At 35.6% G+C, this 16942-nt stretch overlaps 1 protein-coding gene across 1 annotated transcript; it reads right to left on the minus strand.

Moving 5' to 3' along the window:
- Positions 1 to 3457: 3457 nt before the first annotated feature.
- On the minus strand, positions 3458 to 15626 carry MGAT4C (MGAT4 family member C). The gene is made up of 3 exons (XM_069586360.1): positions 15480 to 15626; positions 7088 to 7235; positions 3458 to 5274 (listed from the first exon to the last, which is right to left on the minus strand). Exons 1-3 carry the CDS (start codon positions 15624 to 15626, stop codon positions 4133 to 4135), a joined length of 1437 nt encoding a protein of 478 aa, XP_069442461.1. The 3' UTR covers positions 3458 to 4132.
- Between the last annotated feature and the right edge of the window lie 1316 nt (positions 15627 to 16942).

A 16942-nucleotide genomic window follows, 5' to 3' on the forward strand; every position in this document is an offset into this window, starting at 1 on the left:
CATACGTTTGGGAGAAGGTAATGGCACCCCACTCCAGTACCCTTGCCTGGAAAATCCCATGGACGGAGGAGCCTGGTAGGCTGCAGTCCATGAAGTCGCTAAGTCAGACACGATTGAGCGACTTCACTTTCACTTTTCACTTTCATGCATTGGAGAAGGAAATGGCAACCCACTCCAGTATTCTTGCCTGGAGAATCCCAGGGACGGGGGAGCCCGGTGGGCTGCTGTCTATGGAGTCGCACAGAGTCGGACACGACCGAAGCGACTTAGCAGCAGCAGCAGCAGCAGCAGCAGCAGCAGCAGCAGCAGCAGCAGAAGCAGCAGCAGCAGCATACATTTGAGAGATTATGTTAAAATACTGAATGACAGAATCAAGAGCAGAAATGTATGGGATCATGGCCAGAAGAAACAAAATGAGATTCTTTTGAAATTAATATTAAATCTTAGAAGAAATCTTCAGAGAATTAGTTGAGCACGTACAAAATAGCAAATTATGTTTTGTCAGTAGATTAGGTAACAAATATCATAAAGTTTAAATGTGGACTCTATCAGTCAGTAGTATGGTGACAAAAAAATAACAGTGTTGAATTAATGGATATATTGATAAGGCAAAAGTAGAGAATTACATTATCTTCAACTGTAGGAGGAGATTGCAAGTAGTGTTTGCAATGTTAATTCTAGGTGCCATGTTCTAAAGGGCATGTTGCAAGCTGACAAATATTGAGTTAAATGTGCCATATGAACATCTAAAAGAACAAATGCTTTCCCTGCCATATCTTATATTTCATGTTTGTTTCATTTATATACTGTTATTGTACAGTTTTGCTATGATAGCTTTATAAAAATTCCCAAAGAATATTGCTCAGTAAGAAACAGAATGTTCCAGTGTCATAAGTGCAAATGTATGACAGAAATAGTTCTAAATGACATATTGGTTTCCACATTATATTTTATAATTGGAAAACATCTGATTTATAAATTGCACAAGGTTACCACTTTTCAATGAGAATGTAAAAGTGCTTGCATTACAAGTTTTATGTATTTCTTATTTCTACCTTTATTATTGCTGCTAAAATATGTATTTTCTAAAAATGTTTATTGTTCAATTTGTATTGTGCTTTAACAAGATGCTTTTCTTTGATTTTCATAAATACTGAAAAGACTCTGTTAAGAATTTTAAGCATAAGTAATGTTTCAGTCAGTTTAAAGTATACAAATCAAGATTTTTTATGGTCATACCATATTTTGTGCTTGAAACCTGTCAGTATCTAATTTTATAGCAATTAAATAACTCAATAATTCATGTCACATTCCAGTCTTTTTCAATGGACATTTGCAAAAAGAATTTGATGTGTTTTTTAAATTACTGTAAAGAGAGAGATCACATAATGCTTAATAACAGAATATAATCAAACTTCCCTTTCTTGCTTTGTGTTTCTGAAACAAGATTACTGGAGTCTTATTCATTTTAAAACATAGGATTACACCTTGAACCATGTAAAGATAAAGAATGTTTGGTCAGATATTTTTTGAAAGAGAAAGGTTACTTGTACCACTGATCCATAATGGAGAAGCTTTCTTTGTCAAAGTCTTTTCCTTAGAAAGTTGACCCACGGTCAACCTGTAATGAAAACAGAAACATTCTTAGGTGATTGATCAGCTTAGGCAATCCCAGTTTTAGTAATGAAAAGCTCAAATTTAAGATGAAATTTGACCTCAGTAGTTCACATTTGCATTTGTAATTTTCCAGCAAAACTCCATTTAAGTGATGTTTCTTGAGGCATTTTCCAGAATTTAATGTCAATTGTTGGCCTTTGTGAACACTCTCAGAAGAATATGTAAAAGTTAACAACTCACCTCACGGAGTTTACCTAGATCTTGGTATTATATGTCTCTGTTGTGTACCTTTTATCCTTGAAAGTACAGAAAAAAAAGGTTATTTCTAATTTCTAGGATGTGTGTAGAATACTATACAGTTAGCCAGGTAATAAAAGAGAGAAAAGTCAAGAATATGGAATATCTTCAAGTATCTGGCAAGCAACTTCCAAATCAAAATAAAGGTAATAGTTTAGTGGCAGGCATGTGTGTTAAGTCTCTTCAGTATTGTCCTACTCTTTGTGACTCTATGGACCGTAGCCCACCCAGCTCCTCAGTCCATGGAATTCTCTAGGCAGGAATACTACTAGAGTGGGCTGCCATTTCCTTCTCCAGGGGATCTTCATGACCCAAGGATCCAACCTGCATCTCTTATGTCTCCTCCTTGGCAGTTTATTGGCAGTATTTTTCTTATAACTTTGACACTTAAATGTGCCACAGAATATTATACATTCATTGTTTTCTCAAATACTGTAGCAACTGTGTGCAAAGAAAGTACATATTAGCTATTGTATCAATAAAAAATTCTTAATAATTTTATCTGAGTTTCTAATTTAATTTATTTGAATAGAATTAATAAAATATTTTCTAGTCTTTTCTTAGACTCTATCATACAAGTGATTCCTAAGAATTTTGTTTCAGGATGGAAAGAAGAACAAGAGGAATTCCTTGTCTTATTATCCCAAGTCTCGTATTTCATCTATCTCTCCATATTGTATATATTGTACATCCATCTATATACTAGTATATTTATTTGTCTTCATGAGCTTGAGTCAACTCTGGGAGATTGTGAAGGACATGGAAGCCTGGTGTGCTGCAGTCCATGGGGGTCACAAAGAGTTGGATACAACTTAATGACTGAACAACAATAAACGATAAATCACTTCATCTTTGCTGTTTGTCAAAAAAGAAAAGGATGAGACAAGCTCAGGACATTCTGAAAAAACAATGATTTTAGGATGCACTAATATAGGTGTCCTGAATTGCTTTAATGACTCTATGTGTAGACACTATGGTGAAGTCCCTCACAGTAAAATTTAGACAACTTTGCTTACCATTTGGGTGCATATATCACAAGAGTATCATTTAGGATACTTCAGGATTATTTTATAGAATGACAACATGACTTATGGAAAAATTATGCAAGCTATTTTCAGATAGAATAACTTTTTAACTGACACTCATGTACCAGAGAAATAAGAGCATAAATTATGTGAAGACCAATCTCTACATAAAAGAAAGAACATAGTCTGGATATTAAAACATTTGATCTCTCATCCTGGACTTGCTATAAGTGTAGAAAAAATGACTGATTTCTGTTTCTTACGTTCTTCCTTCATAAAATGTCCATTTGAACTCCAAAAAAGTATATGATAAATCACAAGGATTTTAAGCATATGAATTTTAATACAAACATATAAAATCAATTTCAGAAATTTTCTGCATATACTGAAAATGTTCGTTAGGAATGGAATAACCATAAGCCTTCTCTATTTTTTTTCTATTAAATGCAGGTACCCAGTGGAACCTGAAAATATTGAGCATAACCTTTATTTTTGCAAAAGGGAACCTGGAAAAAGAGTGCTTCCCACAGAAAATTTATTGACAGTAGGTGTTCAAATTTTTGTACATTGAACAATTTCCCCTCCTATATAAATAATCAGGAGAGGATATTAAGTTTTTTTTCTTCTTTTCATCACCTCAGTGACACACAAAGTTCTGCTGTAAAGACATCACTTCTATGAGGAGGTATTCATTGTAGATGTACAGAAGTCTATGGTAACCTAAGTTTACAAGAAAAACAAGACAGATTATCATTCTAACCAACTGCATAGTCACAGAGATGCTTAATAAAATTTATCTGATGATATAATGAAATAAATTCTTGACTAAGTGCATACAGTGGGAACTATCTTTCACAATTCATCATTGAACAAACCACATTTTCTCATTTTAAATCCTTCATGTCACCTTTTTGACATGCAGATGAAATTTTGAAAGTAACACAATAACACTAAAATATAAACAAAAGTATTATTAACTATGAACTGATACACAGCTTCAAAAGTTGAAATAAATGTGTGCATAAAAGTAAAAGTATGCTGATAATGAGCAGATCAAAACTGCCAAAGTGATTGACTTTTTAATTATCCAATCCATTGCTTTCCCTCTAAAGGACAAAGGGAGCAAAAGAAGACGTAGCAAAGCAGGAAACAGGAAGACCTGCTTCAGTAACTGGACATATTGATTTAAGTGGCTAAGAAGTCCAAATGCTAATACTTCTAATAATCAGCCATTCCTTTTGTGTTTTGGTAACATATATCCTCATACAATGTATATCAAATGGAATTTTTTGATTTACATCAGATACTTCAAAATTTCCATTTCTGAATTCTCCTAGTTTAATATAAGTAACACATTGTCTATTTTGTTTAGAATATTGAATATTCCCCCCAACATCTAGAGCTCCATGATGCAAAATATCATTTTGTCGATCTTCTGTTCCAGTATTCACTTTAATTCTTTTGATTACAATTGGTTTTTCAAATATAATCACAAAGACATCTCCTGTTGAAGGTGGTTTCCCCCAGAAGTAGTCATCAACACTACTGTAAGCTTTGCTTGCATCATAATTTTCAAAAACACTCATGTTGGTATACAGACTTGCAGGAGGGTTGTCTGGGAGGTCAAATGGCTCCTCTTCAAAATCATCATCCTTCAACTTATTCTCAGTTCCTTTATATGATGAATAATAACCCATGTGCTGAAAGAGAGATGGTTTAAAACGAATCACATTTTTCTGAGCTAACAGACTCCGGAAATGAGTCAATAGCCAATCACAAGGCATTTCTTGATAAAACATTAATAAAAAATGTGCCAAACGTGGGAGATCATGAGAATGATAAAGTTTTCCGATATAGCCAAGCTTAGAGAACTCAAGGGTTACCCAGTAAGTTCCTTCTAAGGATGCAATGACTTTCTTGATTGCAGTTAAGAAATTTTTTGAACAACGAACATCATCTTCAAGCATTACATAATAGTATGAAATATTGGCACAAAAGTTGAGCAAAAAAGCATAATCTACATTTTGCTTGGAACGAAATCTGACTCTATCTTCTGGGTCATTGTAATTTCTTTTAAGGCCACTCAGGATTGGGTAATATTCCTCTGGAGCATGTATAACCATTAACCTTCCAGCAATAATATGGTGGGCAAATTTCTGTGTAATATCTTGCAGCATGACCTCACGCCAGGATGAGTTAAAGTCAGCTAGATGAACCACCACTGAAATTTCCTTCAATTCTTCATAGCTGGATTGCTCAAAAATTGACTTGATTGTCTCAAGTAAATAGCTTCCTTTTTTTCGTCTCACTGATGAAAGTCCAATTGTAAGAAATCCTGAACAAAAGAATCCAGAATGAAGACAAATTAAAGGTGAAACTGGGTTTTGAATAACATAGAAAAAAGGAAAAAAAAAGTTCTTTTCCCCTTAGGCCTTCTGCTCTATTAAGTACATCTAAGTGAATGATCATATATAGAGCATTTTGTGATTAGAGAATTATGCTAAATATACAAAAGCTTCCCAGGTGGCACAGTGGTAAAGACTGCCTGCCAATGCAGGAGACACAGGAGTAACCGGTTCAATCCCTGGGTCAGGAAGATCCCCTGGAGGAGGAAATGGCAAATTACTGCAATATTCTTGCCTGCTCTTACTCTCTGTTTTGTATTACCTCTTCAGTATAAAGCAGTTGGAAAAGGAAATGGCAAACCACTCCAGTATTCTTGCCTGGAGAATCCCATGGACAGAGAAGTCTGGAAGGCTGCAGTCCATGGGGTCTCAAAAAGTCAGACACAACTGAGTGACTAACACACACAAACTCTCTATTTTATATTGCCTCTTCAGTATAAAGCAGTTGGTATACGTGCCAGCACACATTTGTAAATTTAGTATGGAAAGGAATTAGTAATGTGTGAACAAAGGTGGTGCAATAGATGGAGATTTTAAAAAATAGTGTCAGTCTTTGAAATTAGGAGGAAGTTTAAGAGAAGTAGACAGTTGAAATGGAAGAAAAAAGATTTAAAGAAAGTTAAACTATTGCTATTTTTCCTCAACCTCACTTGCATAAACACTTCTTAACAGGGAACTCAATTTTTGTGGTCTCCACACCACCTACTAAGAAGTTCATGATATCACTGTGTATCACTGATTCTAAAACATATTTTTCACACAGAAATATTTTAAACTCAGGTTGTATATCACAACTGATAGCATCTTACAACTTAAAATTGATGATGCTTGTACTTTCTTAGAGGTACATCAATTAGATCATGATATTTTCTATAATTTATAAAGTCTTGAAATTCATGAAATGTAGTATGTTACTTCTTGGATCAAAGTTCCTGTAGTGGATTGAATAATTGCTTCCAAAATTTCATGTCTATCTGGAACTTTAGACTGTGACCTTATTTGAAAATAGTCTTTGAAGATGCAATTAGTTAAAAGATCTCCAGATGAAATCATATTGGATTTAGATTGGGCCATAAATTCAATGACTAATTTCCTTATAAGAATGGGAGAGAACACAGAGAGACAAAGAAAGGCCATGTGGAGAGAGTGGCAGTGATTGCAGTTTTGCTACAACTAACCAAGGAATGCCAAGTGCGGCTAACACCTGGAGGAGGCAAGGAAGGGTTCCACTCTAGCTGGAGTCTGGTGCTGCCAGCATCCTGGCTTCTGAATTCCGGCTTCCAGCAATGTGAGAGAATCCATTTCTATTGTTTCAAACCACCTAGTTTGTGACCATTTGTTATGACATCTTAGGAAACAAATACAATGACTTTCACTACTTCAAACTGGTGGCATGTCATAAAACCAATGTTTGAAAATGTATCACTGTGGGAATAATTATTTTTAAAAGCTAACTTAAAAAAGTTAAAGTGAATTGCTTTTTCCTAGTCTCCCTACATGAATTCTATAGCAAGCTGTTAAAAACTTCATGTCACAATTAGGCATTTAATTTTTTTGGTGTTGTTATTAATGAAATTGGATTGGTCAATAACTGAATTTGTGAAGAAACACTAAATGTTTCCCAAAATATATATTATGTTAGTAAAGCCCATAAATTTCTTGTTATACAAATGAAGCATACTGTCATTATTTTAAAACAAAGCATTTTATTGTTATTGATTTTAAAAGTATAAGTATACTTACGCTTTCTTTGTAAAGGCATGACAGCTAAGTAGCGATAGGTGACATTGAGGGCTCCTGAGAAATTGGACAAATCTTTGAAAGTATGCATGTAGTGTTCTGGACTCAGCTGATGTGTAGATGTTTCCCTTAAAATCTGTTTGTCTCCTTCCTGAATGCCAAGGAGGAGGAAGAGAGAAACAACAGATGGTCATGGATTAAATAAACTTTCTCCTTACACAATAATAATAATAATTATATATATATATAAAATGGGTATATATATATCTGATATACAATATTTTGTTGTTGTTGTTCAGTTGCTTACTCGTGTCCAACTCTTTGCAACCCTATGGACTGCAGCACACCAGGCTTCCCTGTCCTTCACCATCTCCTGGAGCTTGCTCAAACTCACGTCCATTGAGTTGGTGTTGTGATGCCATCTACCCATCTCATCCTCTGTCGTCTCCTTCTCCTCCTGCCTTCAATCTTTTCTACCATCAGGGTCTGGAGAAGGAAATGGCAACCCACTCCAGTACTCTTGCCTGGAAAATCCCATAGATAGAGGAGCCTGGTGGGCTGCCGTCTGTGGGGTCGCACAGAGTTGGACACAACTGAAGTGACTTAGCAGCAGCAGCAGCAGCAGGCTTTTTTCCAATGAGTTGGCTCTTTGCATCAGGTGGCCAAAGTATTAGAACTTCAGGTGTAGCAGCAGTCCTTCCAACGAATATACAAGGTTGGTTCCCTTTATGTGTGATCTCCTTGCAGTCCAAGGGACTCTCAAGAGTCTTTAATATGGGTATTATATAAATATCAGTTACTGCCATTAGAAGCTGTAACTAATTATTTTTCACCTGAATTCTAGATTCTGTTCACTATTTTCCACTTTTTATTTCGTGCTTACAGTTGCTTTTCTAAAGCATACATTAATAATGGCATTCTTTTGATAAAAAAATTGAAAACTCCCACTGTTTTCATGTTAAAATTCAAATTCTTTACAAGAATCTTCAAACTTGACAGTGATCTTTACAGTTTCATGTAAAGCTAATTCTCACTAGATTCCCCATATCTGAATCATATTAAACTATTTACTCTTCAAGTCCTGTCAAATAAAAGACCACACATTATTTCTAAGATTTTGAAATTTTAGGAATGATTAGAAGGATGCAACAGTGAACATAATGTTGGAGTTTGAATAACTTATTAATCAAGAAGTGTTAGTCAGTCATTTATGTAGCCACTATAATCGAAGGCTATTGAGAATGGACAGGCATGGTCTTTGTGAAATGATACATTTTTTTACAAATATCTTCAAGATATCTTGATTAAGAGACATTAATACCAAATGTTCAAGGAAATGTCTTTAGACTATGTACAGGTCTTTCCCATGATGTTTGCTTGTTGCTTGTGAGTGTAGAGGGGGAGAGGGAGTGTCCTGATGAAAGTGAAGTTTAGATCTTTTATATTTAAAAACTTTAGTATCAATTTGATAAGGGAATTATGTCATACAATTTTCAGGATGGTTTATATTCAAGAAGATATTCCTATTCAGCTTAAAAATATCCTGCTAACAATTAATTGATTCCCTTTATCTCCCTTTGATATAAATTATAGATTTTGATTATCTAATCATTTGAACAGCGTCTGTCTACAATGTGGGAGACCTGGGTTCCATCCCTGGGTTGGGAAGATCCGCTGAAGAAGGAAACGGCAATCCACTCCAGTACTGTTGCCTGGAAAAATCCCATGGACAGATGAGCCTGATAAGTTACAGTCCATGGGGTCTCAAAGAGTCGGACACGACTGAGTGACTTCACTTTCACTTTTCATTTTCTATTAGTTATACATGACTAGCAACATGATGACCTGCTTGGCTTTTGTATATGGTTTATTATCACTGGTAGAATATTAGGACAACCTAATTAGATTTTTTTTTCTTTTCTGGCAAAGTATCTGTTGTACTGTGTGAGTTCTGTGGCTATTTCGACTATTGAGTATAGGATTGGCAGGTCAGGTATGAGCAATGCCATTGAGACAACAGAGCAAGTAAATGTATTAAATGAATTTGGTCCTCATACTATTTGACTGTGGTCAATGAAACTTTAATCAATTAAACATTATCCTAAAATATTAGAAAGGATTCAAATATGAATTTTACTTTAGTTGGAACATTTACTGCTTTATTTCAAATTCAAATATCAATGGAAAAGATGACTAACTCAAAGTTTTAAATCTATGGCCAGGCTGAAATTGTCTTAGAATAAAAGTTGAAACTGAACATTGACTGGCAAGAACTTTCAATCTGGTCCTTGATAAATGAACATGCATTCTGCATATCCTTTCTGTATATTGAATTATGTTTATGAGCCTATATTTGCTTTTTAATAGTGTATTTCTATATTTTATATTGCCTTGATAATTTGGATGAAGAAAATATTTATTGTGATTTATAATGTGTTTGCTATCTATAAGTTACAGAATTTTAAAATAAATGACATTAAACTTGGGAGGCTAGTTGTATAAATGTACTAATATCCATTGAATTCTGATTATTTTAAATTAACTGGACATAAATATTTTCATCTTTGTATTTCTGAAAACCTAAAAAAAAGCATGCAAGTTTTAAAATTAGCAAATTTAGGATTTTCAAAAGGTAACTGGAGACTCAATTTTGCATTATCTACTTTAATAGTAAATATTATGTCCATATTTAATAGGATCTAGAAAATACATTTATAAAAATCAGGCAGTAGTCACAATACTGAATTCATTTTACCACTCTGTTCTTATTTGATGTCACATTCTAAAGGAAGTGCAGGATACTGAATATCTCTTTAAGAATTCTATCTTGAACACGTAAAAATCCAGACCTTTTCTGTGATAAGATAGGGTACATTCATCCTGATTGAAGGATATAACAGAATATAAGATGAAATGAGACATGAAAGCACTTTATTAAATTCTCAAGAACAAGTCTTTACACTTTTCAGCATAAATAAGTAATACAACTTTCACCTCAGTCAGCCTTGTTGGCTGCTTTCCAGAAGCATCTACCTGAACAGCCAGGCTCTCCCTGGATACCTTCTTTCTATAGCTACTATGCTGTAGTGTGTTTTTCAGTAATAAGACAAAGCTTTATGACAATCATTTTCTGGATGGGAATGAAATTCAATGGACTAGCTACAGGCTAAATATATACCCTAGTGGCTACTTTGAAGATGCTCACAGCTGAGAGGCTAAGTTGATTGGGCATGCAGTGTCTCTTCTACTTAGTTTGCCTTGTAATACAATTTGTCTATTATACCGAACTTGGCTTTCTTTCCTACTGAAAGGCACATATGCCTCTATCTTATACACATTACACTAAGCTGTTATACACTCAGGATTTGGGGCCATTGATGGATTTTCTAGCAAGAAGAGTAGAATACATGTGCTAAATAACCCTAGAGGCCTTATTACTGTAATTGTTTATCTGAGTTCTCTGAATTATAACTATAATTTCCTCCTGATTTAAAAAAAAAAAAAAAACCAGTGGATTTCCCTGGTGGTCCAGTGGTTAGGACTGTGCTCCCAATGTAGGGGGCTGGGGTTCAATCCTGTATCAGGGAACTAGGTTCCTCATGCCACAACTAAGAGGCCAGTTTTCTATGGATATTAACACATTGCTTAAAATTCTCCAAGCCAGGCTTCAGTAATATGTGAACCGTGAACTTTGAGGTGTTCAACCTGGTTTTAGAAAAGGCAGAGGAACCAGAGATCAAATTGCCAGCATCCACTGGATCACTGAAAAAGCAAGAGCGTTCCATAAAAACATCTATTTCTGCTTTATTGACTATGGCCAAGCCTTTAACTGTGGGGATCACAATAAACTGGAAAATTCTGAAAGAGATGGGAATACCACACCACTTGACCTGCCTCTTGAGAAATCTGTATGCAGGTCAGGAAGCAACAGTTAGAACTGGACATGGAACAACAGACTGGTTCCAAATAGGAAAAGGAGTACATCAAGGCTGTATATTGTCACCCTGCTTATTTAACTTATATGCAGGGTACATCATGAGAAACGCTGGGCTGGAAGAAGCACAACTGGAATCAAGATTACTGGGAGATATATCAGTAAACCTCAGATATGCAGATGACACCATCCTTATGGCAGAAAGTGAATAGGAACTAAAAAGCCTCTTGATGAAAGTGAAAGAGGAGAGTGAAAAAGTTGGCTTAAAACTCAACATTCAGAAAACAAAGATCATGGTATCTGGTCCCATCACTTCATGGCAAATAGATGGGGAAACAGTGGAAACAGTGTCAGACTTTATTTTGGGGGGGCTCCAAAATCACTGCAGATAGTGACTGCAGCCATGAAATTAAAAGACGCTTACTCCTTGGAAGGAAAGTGATGACCAACCTAGATAGCATATTCAAAAGCAGAGACATTACTTTGCCAACAAAGGTCCGTCTAGTCAAGGCTATGGTTTTTCCAGTAGTCATGTATAGATGTGAGAGTTGGACTATAAAGAAAGCTGAGCGCTGAAGAATTGATGCTTTTGAACTGTGGTGTTGGAGAAGACTCTTGAGAGTCCCTTGGACTGCAAGGAGATCCAGCCAGTCCATTCTGAAGGAGATCAGCCCTGGGATTTCTTTGGAGGGAATGATGTTGAAGCTGAAACTCCAGTACTTTGGACACCTCATGCAAAGAGCGGACTCATTTGAAAAGACCCTGATACTGGGAAAGATTGAGGGCAGGAGGAGAAGGGGACAACAGAGTATGAGATGGTTGGATCGCATCACCAACTTGATGGACATGGGTTTGGCTAGACTCTGGGAGTTTGTGATGGACTGGGAGGCCTCGCGTGCTGCTGTTCATGGGGTCGCAAAGAGTCGGACACAACTGAGCAACTGAATTGAACTGCACTAAACACATTGTAGAAGAACAGTTTTAATGTAATTGTACATGAAGACAACGAATATTTAAAAGTTTATACATATTAAGCCTTGGGATAAAATTTGGTCCAAAATGTAATTTAGGTAGAAAACGTCTTCTAGTAAAGAGTGAATACTTAATAAAAATATTGTCACTAAATTTTCAAAATGGGGGCATGCTTATACTTAACATCCATTTTAATTTACTTTTTCTAACATAAAGTAAATATTTAAAAATAAATTCAGTTTTTTAAGCTAAGAAGCAATCTCTTCTCTGTATCAGGGATGATTTGTAAATCTGCTTAGATATATATGGACTTCCCTGGTGGTATATGGCTAATGTAGCCAGATTTCATTGAGAAAGTACTCTTTAGTAAGAGCTACTTCATTAAATCACACTTTTAAATAATGTGGGTAGGACTGATGTTTAGACAGAAATGTATAAATAGAGCAATAGAATTTGATCTTATGGGTATGTACTCTATTATTTCTTATATATTTTATGGTGAATTGAAGTGGTTCTCTTCCAAAAGACATAAAGATGTTTGCTGCATATAATATTTTGTCTACTTAAAGTTAAATATTGAAATTGCACTTGAAAGAGTCTTATCATCACTAAATGCAACAAGCATCCTACCAATACCATGCTTTTGATTTACAAGATGTGATTTACTCTCACCAGTACACAGAGATGCAAGAAATAAATGTTTATTACAAAATTAAATCATTAATCAAGAGCTCCTCTAATTAATTTACAATCTTCAATTCTCTTAATTAAAAAATAGCTGGATCACCTAGGTTTTGCTCTATTGTCCTTAAATTTCATAAACCTAATAGTCAGGTTAAAAAAATCTAAAATGCATATTACTAGTAAGTCTTTCCAGTTTGCTATGTTTAACTAGATCATGCCTAGTCAAATTCTATTAACTGTGGTACCTTCAATATGGTGAATTGACTAAGGATGGTAAAATTAGACCTATACTTGAAGGTAAAAGCCCACAATATTAAACCTATAATTGAAGGTAAAAGACAGAGGCAGAGTCAAGGTCTAGGAATGTGACAGAATTTCACCATCTAAGAACAATGCTAAGGGAGGCAAGATGCTTTACAGAAGACCTCCTAAGAAAATCTGTACCAACTAAGATCATTTGGTTGGCTTGTAGGATATAGAATAGTATCTGGCAAGTAACTGGTAGTTACTAAATCATTTTCAATTAATAAAATAAAACATTTTACTAGGAAATGATCTTTGAAGTTGTTGTCAGAGTCTCTCTAGTTAAGCTATTAATTGAAAGTTTTCAGCATGCTTTTATGAAAAAAAGTACTTTCCAGTTCTCTGTATGTTCAAAGGCTTTGGTTTTCTGAAATATGTAAACAGGAATAATTGTACAAGTATTAGAATTTTCTCAGATATCTTAACATCAATTATGATGGAAAAAGTAAATAAGAAATAATGTCCATAATTATTCTCAGTAGACATGAATTATGTGACAATCATAACAAAAATAAATAATAGAGACATATTGAGTTCTCACAATCAGCCAGAATGTGTCTTTTTGTATACTTTCATAATTCACTTAAAATTCATTCAGGGAATTTCCCTGGCAGCACAGTGGTTAAGTCTCTGTACTTCCATTGTAGAGAGCATGGGTTTGTTCCCTGGTCAGGAACTAAGTATCTATAATTGTGTGGTGTGACCAAAAAATAGAAAACTACTCCCCTAAAAAAAAAACCCCATAAAATTAGGGACTTCCTTGGTGTCCCAATGCATATCATTAGTAAGTTTCTTCAGAGGTTAAAATTCCACACTTCCATTGCAGGGGGCATGGGTTTGATCCCTGGTTGGGGGCTTCTCAGGTGGCTCTAGGGGTAAAGAACCTGCTTGACAATTCAGGAGATGCAAGAGACAAGCATTTGATCCCTGGGTCAGGAAGATCTCTTAGAGGAGGGCATGGAAACCCACTCCAGTATTCTTGCCTGGAGAATCCCATGGCTAGAGGAGCCTGGATACTCTGTAGAGTCATAATGAGTCAGACAAGACCGAAGCAACTTAGCATGCATGCATGTACAGGGGACCAAGATAACTGCACGCTGCCAGACATGGGGAAAAATCTACTAACTTGCTAATTTTACCTTTTTTAAACTATTGAATAATTTTCACATTCTTATCTTTAGTTCTTGACATTCTTTAATACTTTTTAGTGACTATAAGGCTAAAACATGGTGGTCGTGTACAGCTATTCAAGATCCAAATGAGATGTCACACATTAATAAAGCATTCCTTCTTAACAAAATAGCACACTTAGTATCATTAATTAGACAACAGGATTTGAAAATTTTTGATAATATAGAAAAGTAAAGAAAGTAAGGAGTTCAGTTCAGTTCAGTCGCTTAGTCGTGTCCGACTCTTTGTGACCCCATGAATCGTAGCATGCCAGGCCTCCCTGTCCATCACCAACTCCTGGAGTTCACTCAGACTCATGTCCATCGAGTCAGTGATGCCATCCAGCCATCTCATCCTTGGTCGTCCCCTTCTCCTCCTGCCCCCAATCCCTGCCAGCATCAAAGTCTTTTCCAATAAGTCAACTCTTCGCATGAGGTGGCCGAAGTACTGGAGTTTCAGCTTTAGCATCATTCCTTCCAAAGAAATCCCAGGGCTGATCTCCTTCAGAATGGACTGGTTGGATCTCCTTGCAGTCCAAGGGACTCTCAGGAGTCTTCTCCAACACCACAGTTCAAAAGCATCAATTCTTCAGTGCTCAGCCTTCTTTACAGTCCAACTCTCACATCCATACATGACCACAGGAAAAACCATAGCCTTGACTAGACAAACCTTAGTCGGCAAGTTAATGTCTCTGCTTTTAAATATGCTATCTAGGAGTAATACCTGTTAAAAATTTGTTTAGTCTATTTACAGGTGACTCTGCCCAGTTCCACTTATAAGTGTATCTTTTTCAATAAATATGTAATATACTACTATGAGCTTCCTGGTGGCTCAGTGCTAAAGAATCTGCCTGTCAATGCAGGAGATACCGGTTCCATCGCTGTGTCAGGAAGATCTGCTGTAGAGGGAACTGAAAACTCATTCCAGTAGTCTTGCTGGAGAAGCCCATGGACAGAGGAGCTTGGTGGGCTACAGCCTATGAGGTCATAAAGAGTTGAACACAACTGAGGGACTAAGCACACAAACACACACACAGACATACAATTAATTCAGATAGGGATGATAGCTAACTTATTTGTAATTAGATGTGCATATTTGCATTAAATATAGCATATAGCATTAAATAAAGCATTGGAACATGAGCCAAAACAATTATACTGTTGACAATGTATAATTGATATAAAAAAGTAGCTAGATAGGAAAGATATATGTTATAATATTGCTCAGACTAAGGCTATTTCAATATCTTGGACTGAAGTTATGTTGCAAGTGGACTGTCTTGTTTGACTTATGCCTTAATTGAACAACAAATAATCAACCTCCAAGACTTACCATAACATAGCTATCTTCAATGTACAAGTTCATAAACAGAAGGAAAATGACAAGAACTCCCAAGAATGAGACAGTAGAACGTTTTCGCAGGCATCGCATTTTATCTAGTATATCAAAAATATGTTTCACTTGGTGAAATTTAAGCATTCTTTCCTGTGGAAAAGAGGCACAGAATTACTAACAATTAATTATGCATGTAAATATTTCTTCACCATATCAATCAACAGGCCTTTATAAAATTTTAATCTCCAGATATTTGAATCAAAATTGTTTACAGTTTTACAATAAAAGTTGGCATAATTTATCAAAACATTAACATAAAGATAATGCCATGGTTTATCTTGATGTAGTGTTAGTAAAAGTGAAAAGCAGTTATTTCTGAACAAATAAATATTGGTAACAATAATTTAAGAAAATAATAGTCCCCACTGCACATGGTGAATGCAGCCATGAAATTAAAAGACACTTCCTCTTTGGAAGAAAAGCTATGACCAACCTAGACAGCATGTTATAAAACAGAGATATTACTTTGCCAACAAAGGTCCATCTATTCAAAGCTATGGTTTTTCCATTAGTCATGAATGGATGTGAGAGTTGGACTATAAAGAAAGCTGAGCTCCAAAGAATTGATGCTTTTGAACTGTGGTTGGAGAAGACTCTTGAGAGTCCCTTGGACTGCAGGGAGATCAAACCGGTTCATCCTAAAGAAAATCAGTCCTGGATAGTCATTGAAAAGACTGATGCTGAAGCTGAAACTAATATTTTAGCCACCTGATATGAAGAACTGACTCATTTGAAAAGACCCTGATGCTGGGAAAGATGGAAGGCAGGAGGAGAAGGGGACAACAGAGGATGAGATGGTTGGATGGCATCACCGACTCCAAGGACATGAGTTTGAGCAAGCTCCAGGAGATGGTGATGGACAGGGAAGCCTGGTGTGCTGTAGTCCATGGAGTCACAAAGAGTCAACCACGACTGAGGGACCAAACTGAACTGATGAGAAAGAATGAAAATAAAAGAAAAGCAAGCATTAAGGTAACATCTACCTCCCCATATTATAATGTAATAAAAATAGAAGACACTAGAAGTTCGGGGCTAGTACTGATCTCAGAGTAGGTCCACTGAAAAGAAATATAGGGAGAAAATTTGAGTGAGAGAAAGGGAAGTCACAAAGGAAGTTAAAGTTTTGGGTTGAGTCCACACAAAAACTCAGTTATATAACTTTGTTAATTTTCCCAGTAATTCTTGCTAAATCAGTGTAAATCCTGGAGTGGCATATCAACATTGCCTTGCTCAATCTATTGTTTATAATGATTTATGAACTATAAAAAGCCAAAATGGAGTTGGTAGGGTTAGTGGAAACCTAATTATTTTCCATTTCACTCTTCTACGTTTTATGATCCACTACAATTACAAAATTTATTTAGATTACTGATATTTTTAAAAATTATGTAGAAAACCTA

Source organism: Ovis canadensis, chromosome 3 (genome assembly GCF_042477335.2).
Source record: "Ovis canadensis isolate MfBH-ARS-UI-01 breed Bighorn chromosome 3, ARS-UI_OviCan_v2, whole genome shotgun sequence".
Classification (NCBI taxonomy): Eukaryota; Metazoa; Chordata; class Mammalia; order Artiodactyla; family Bovidae; genus Ovis; species Ovis canadensis.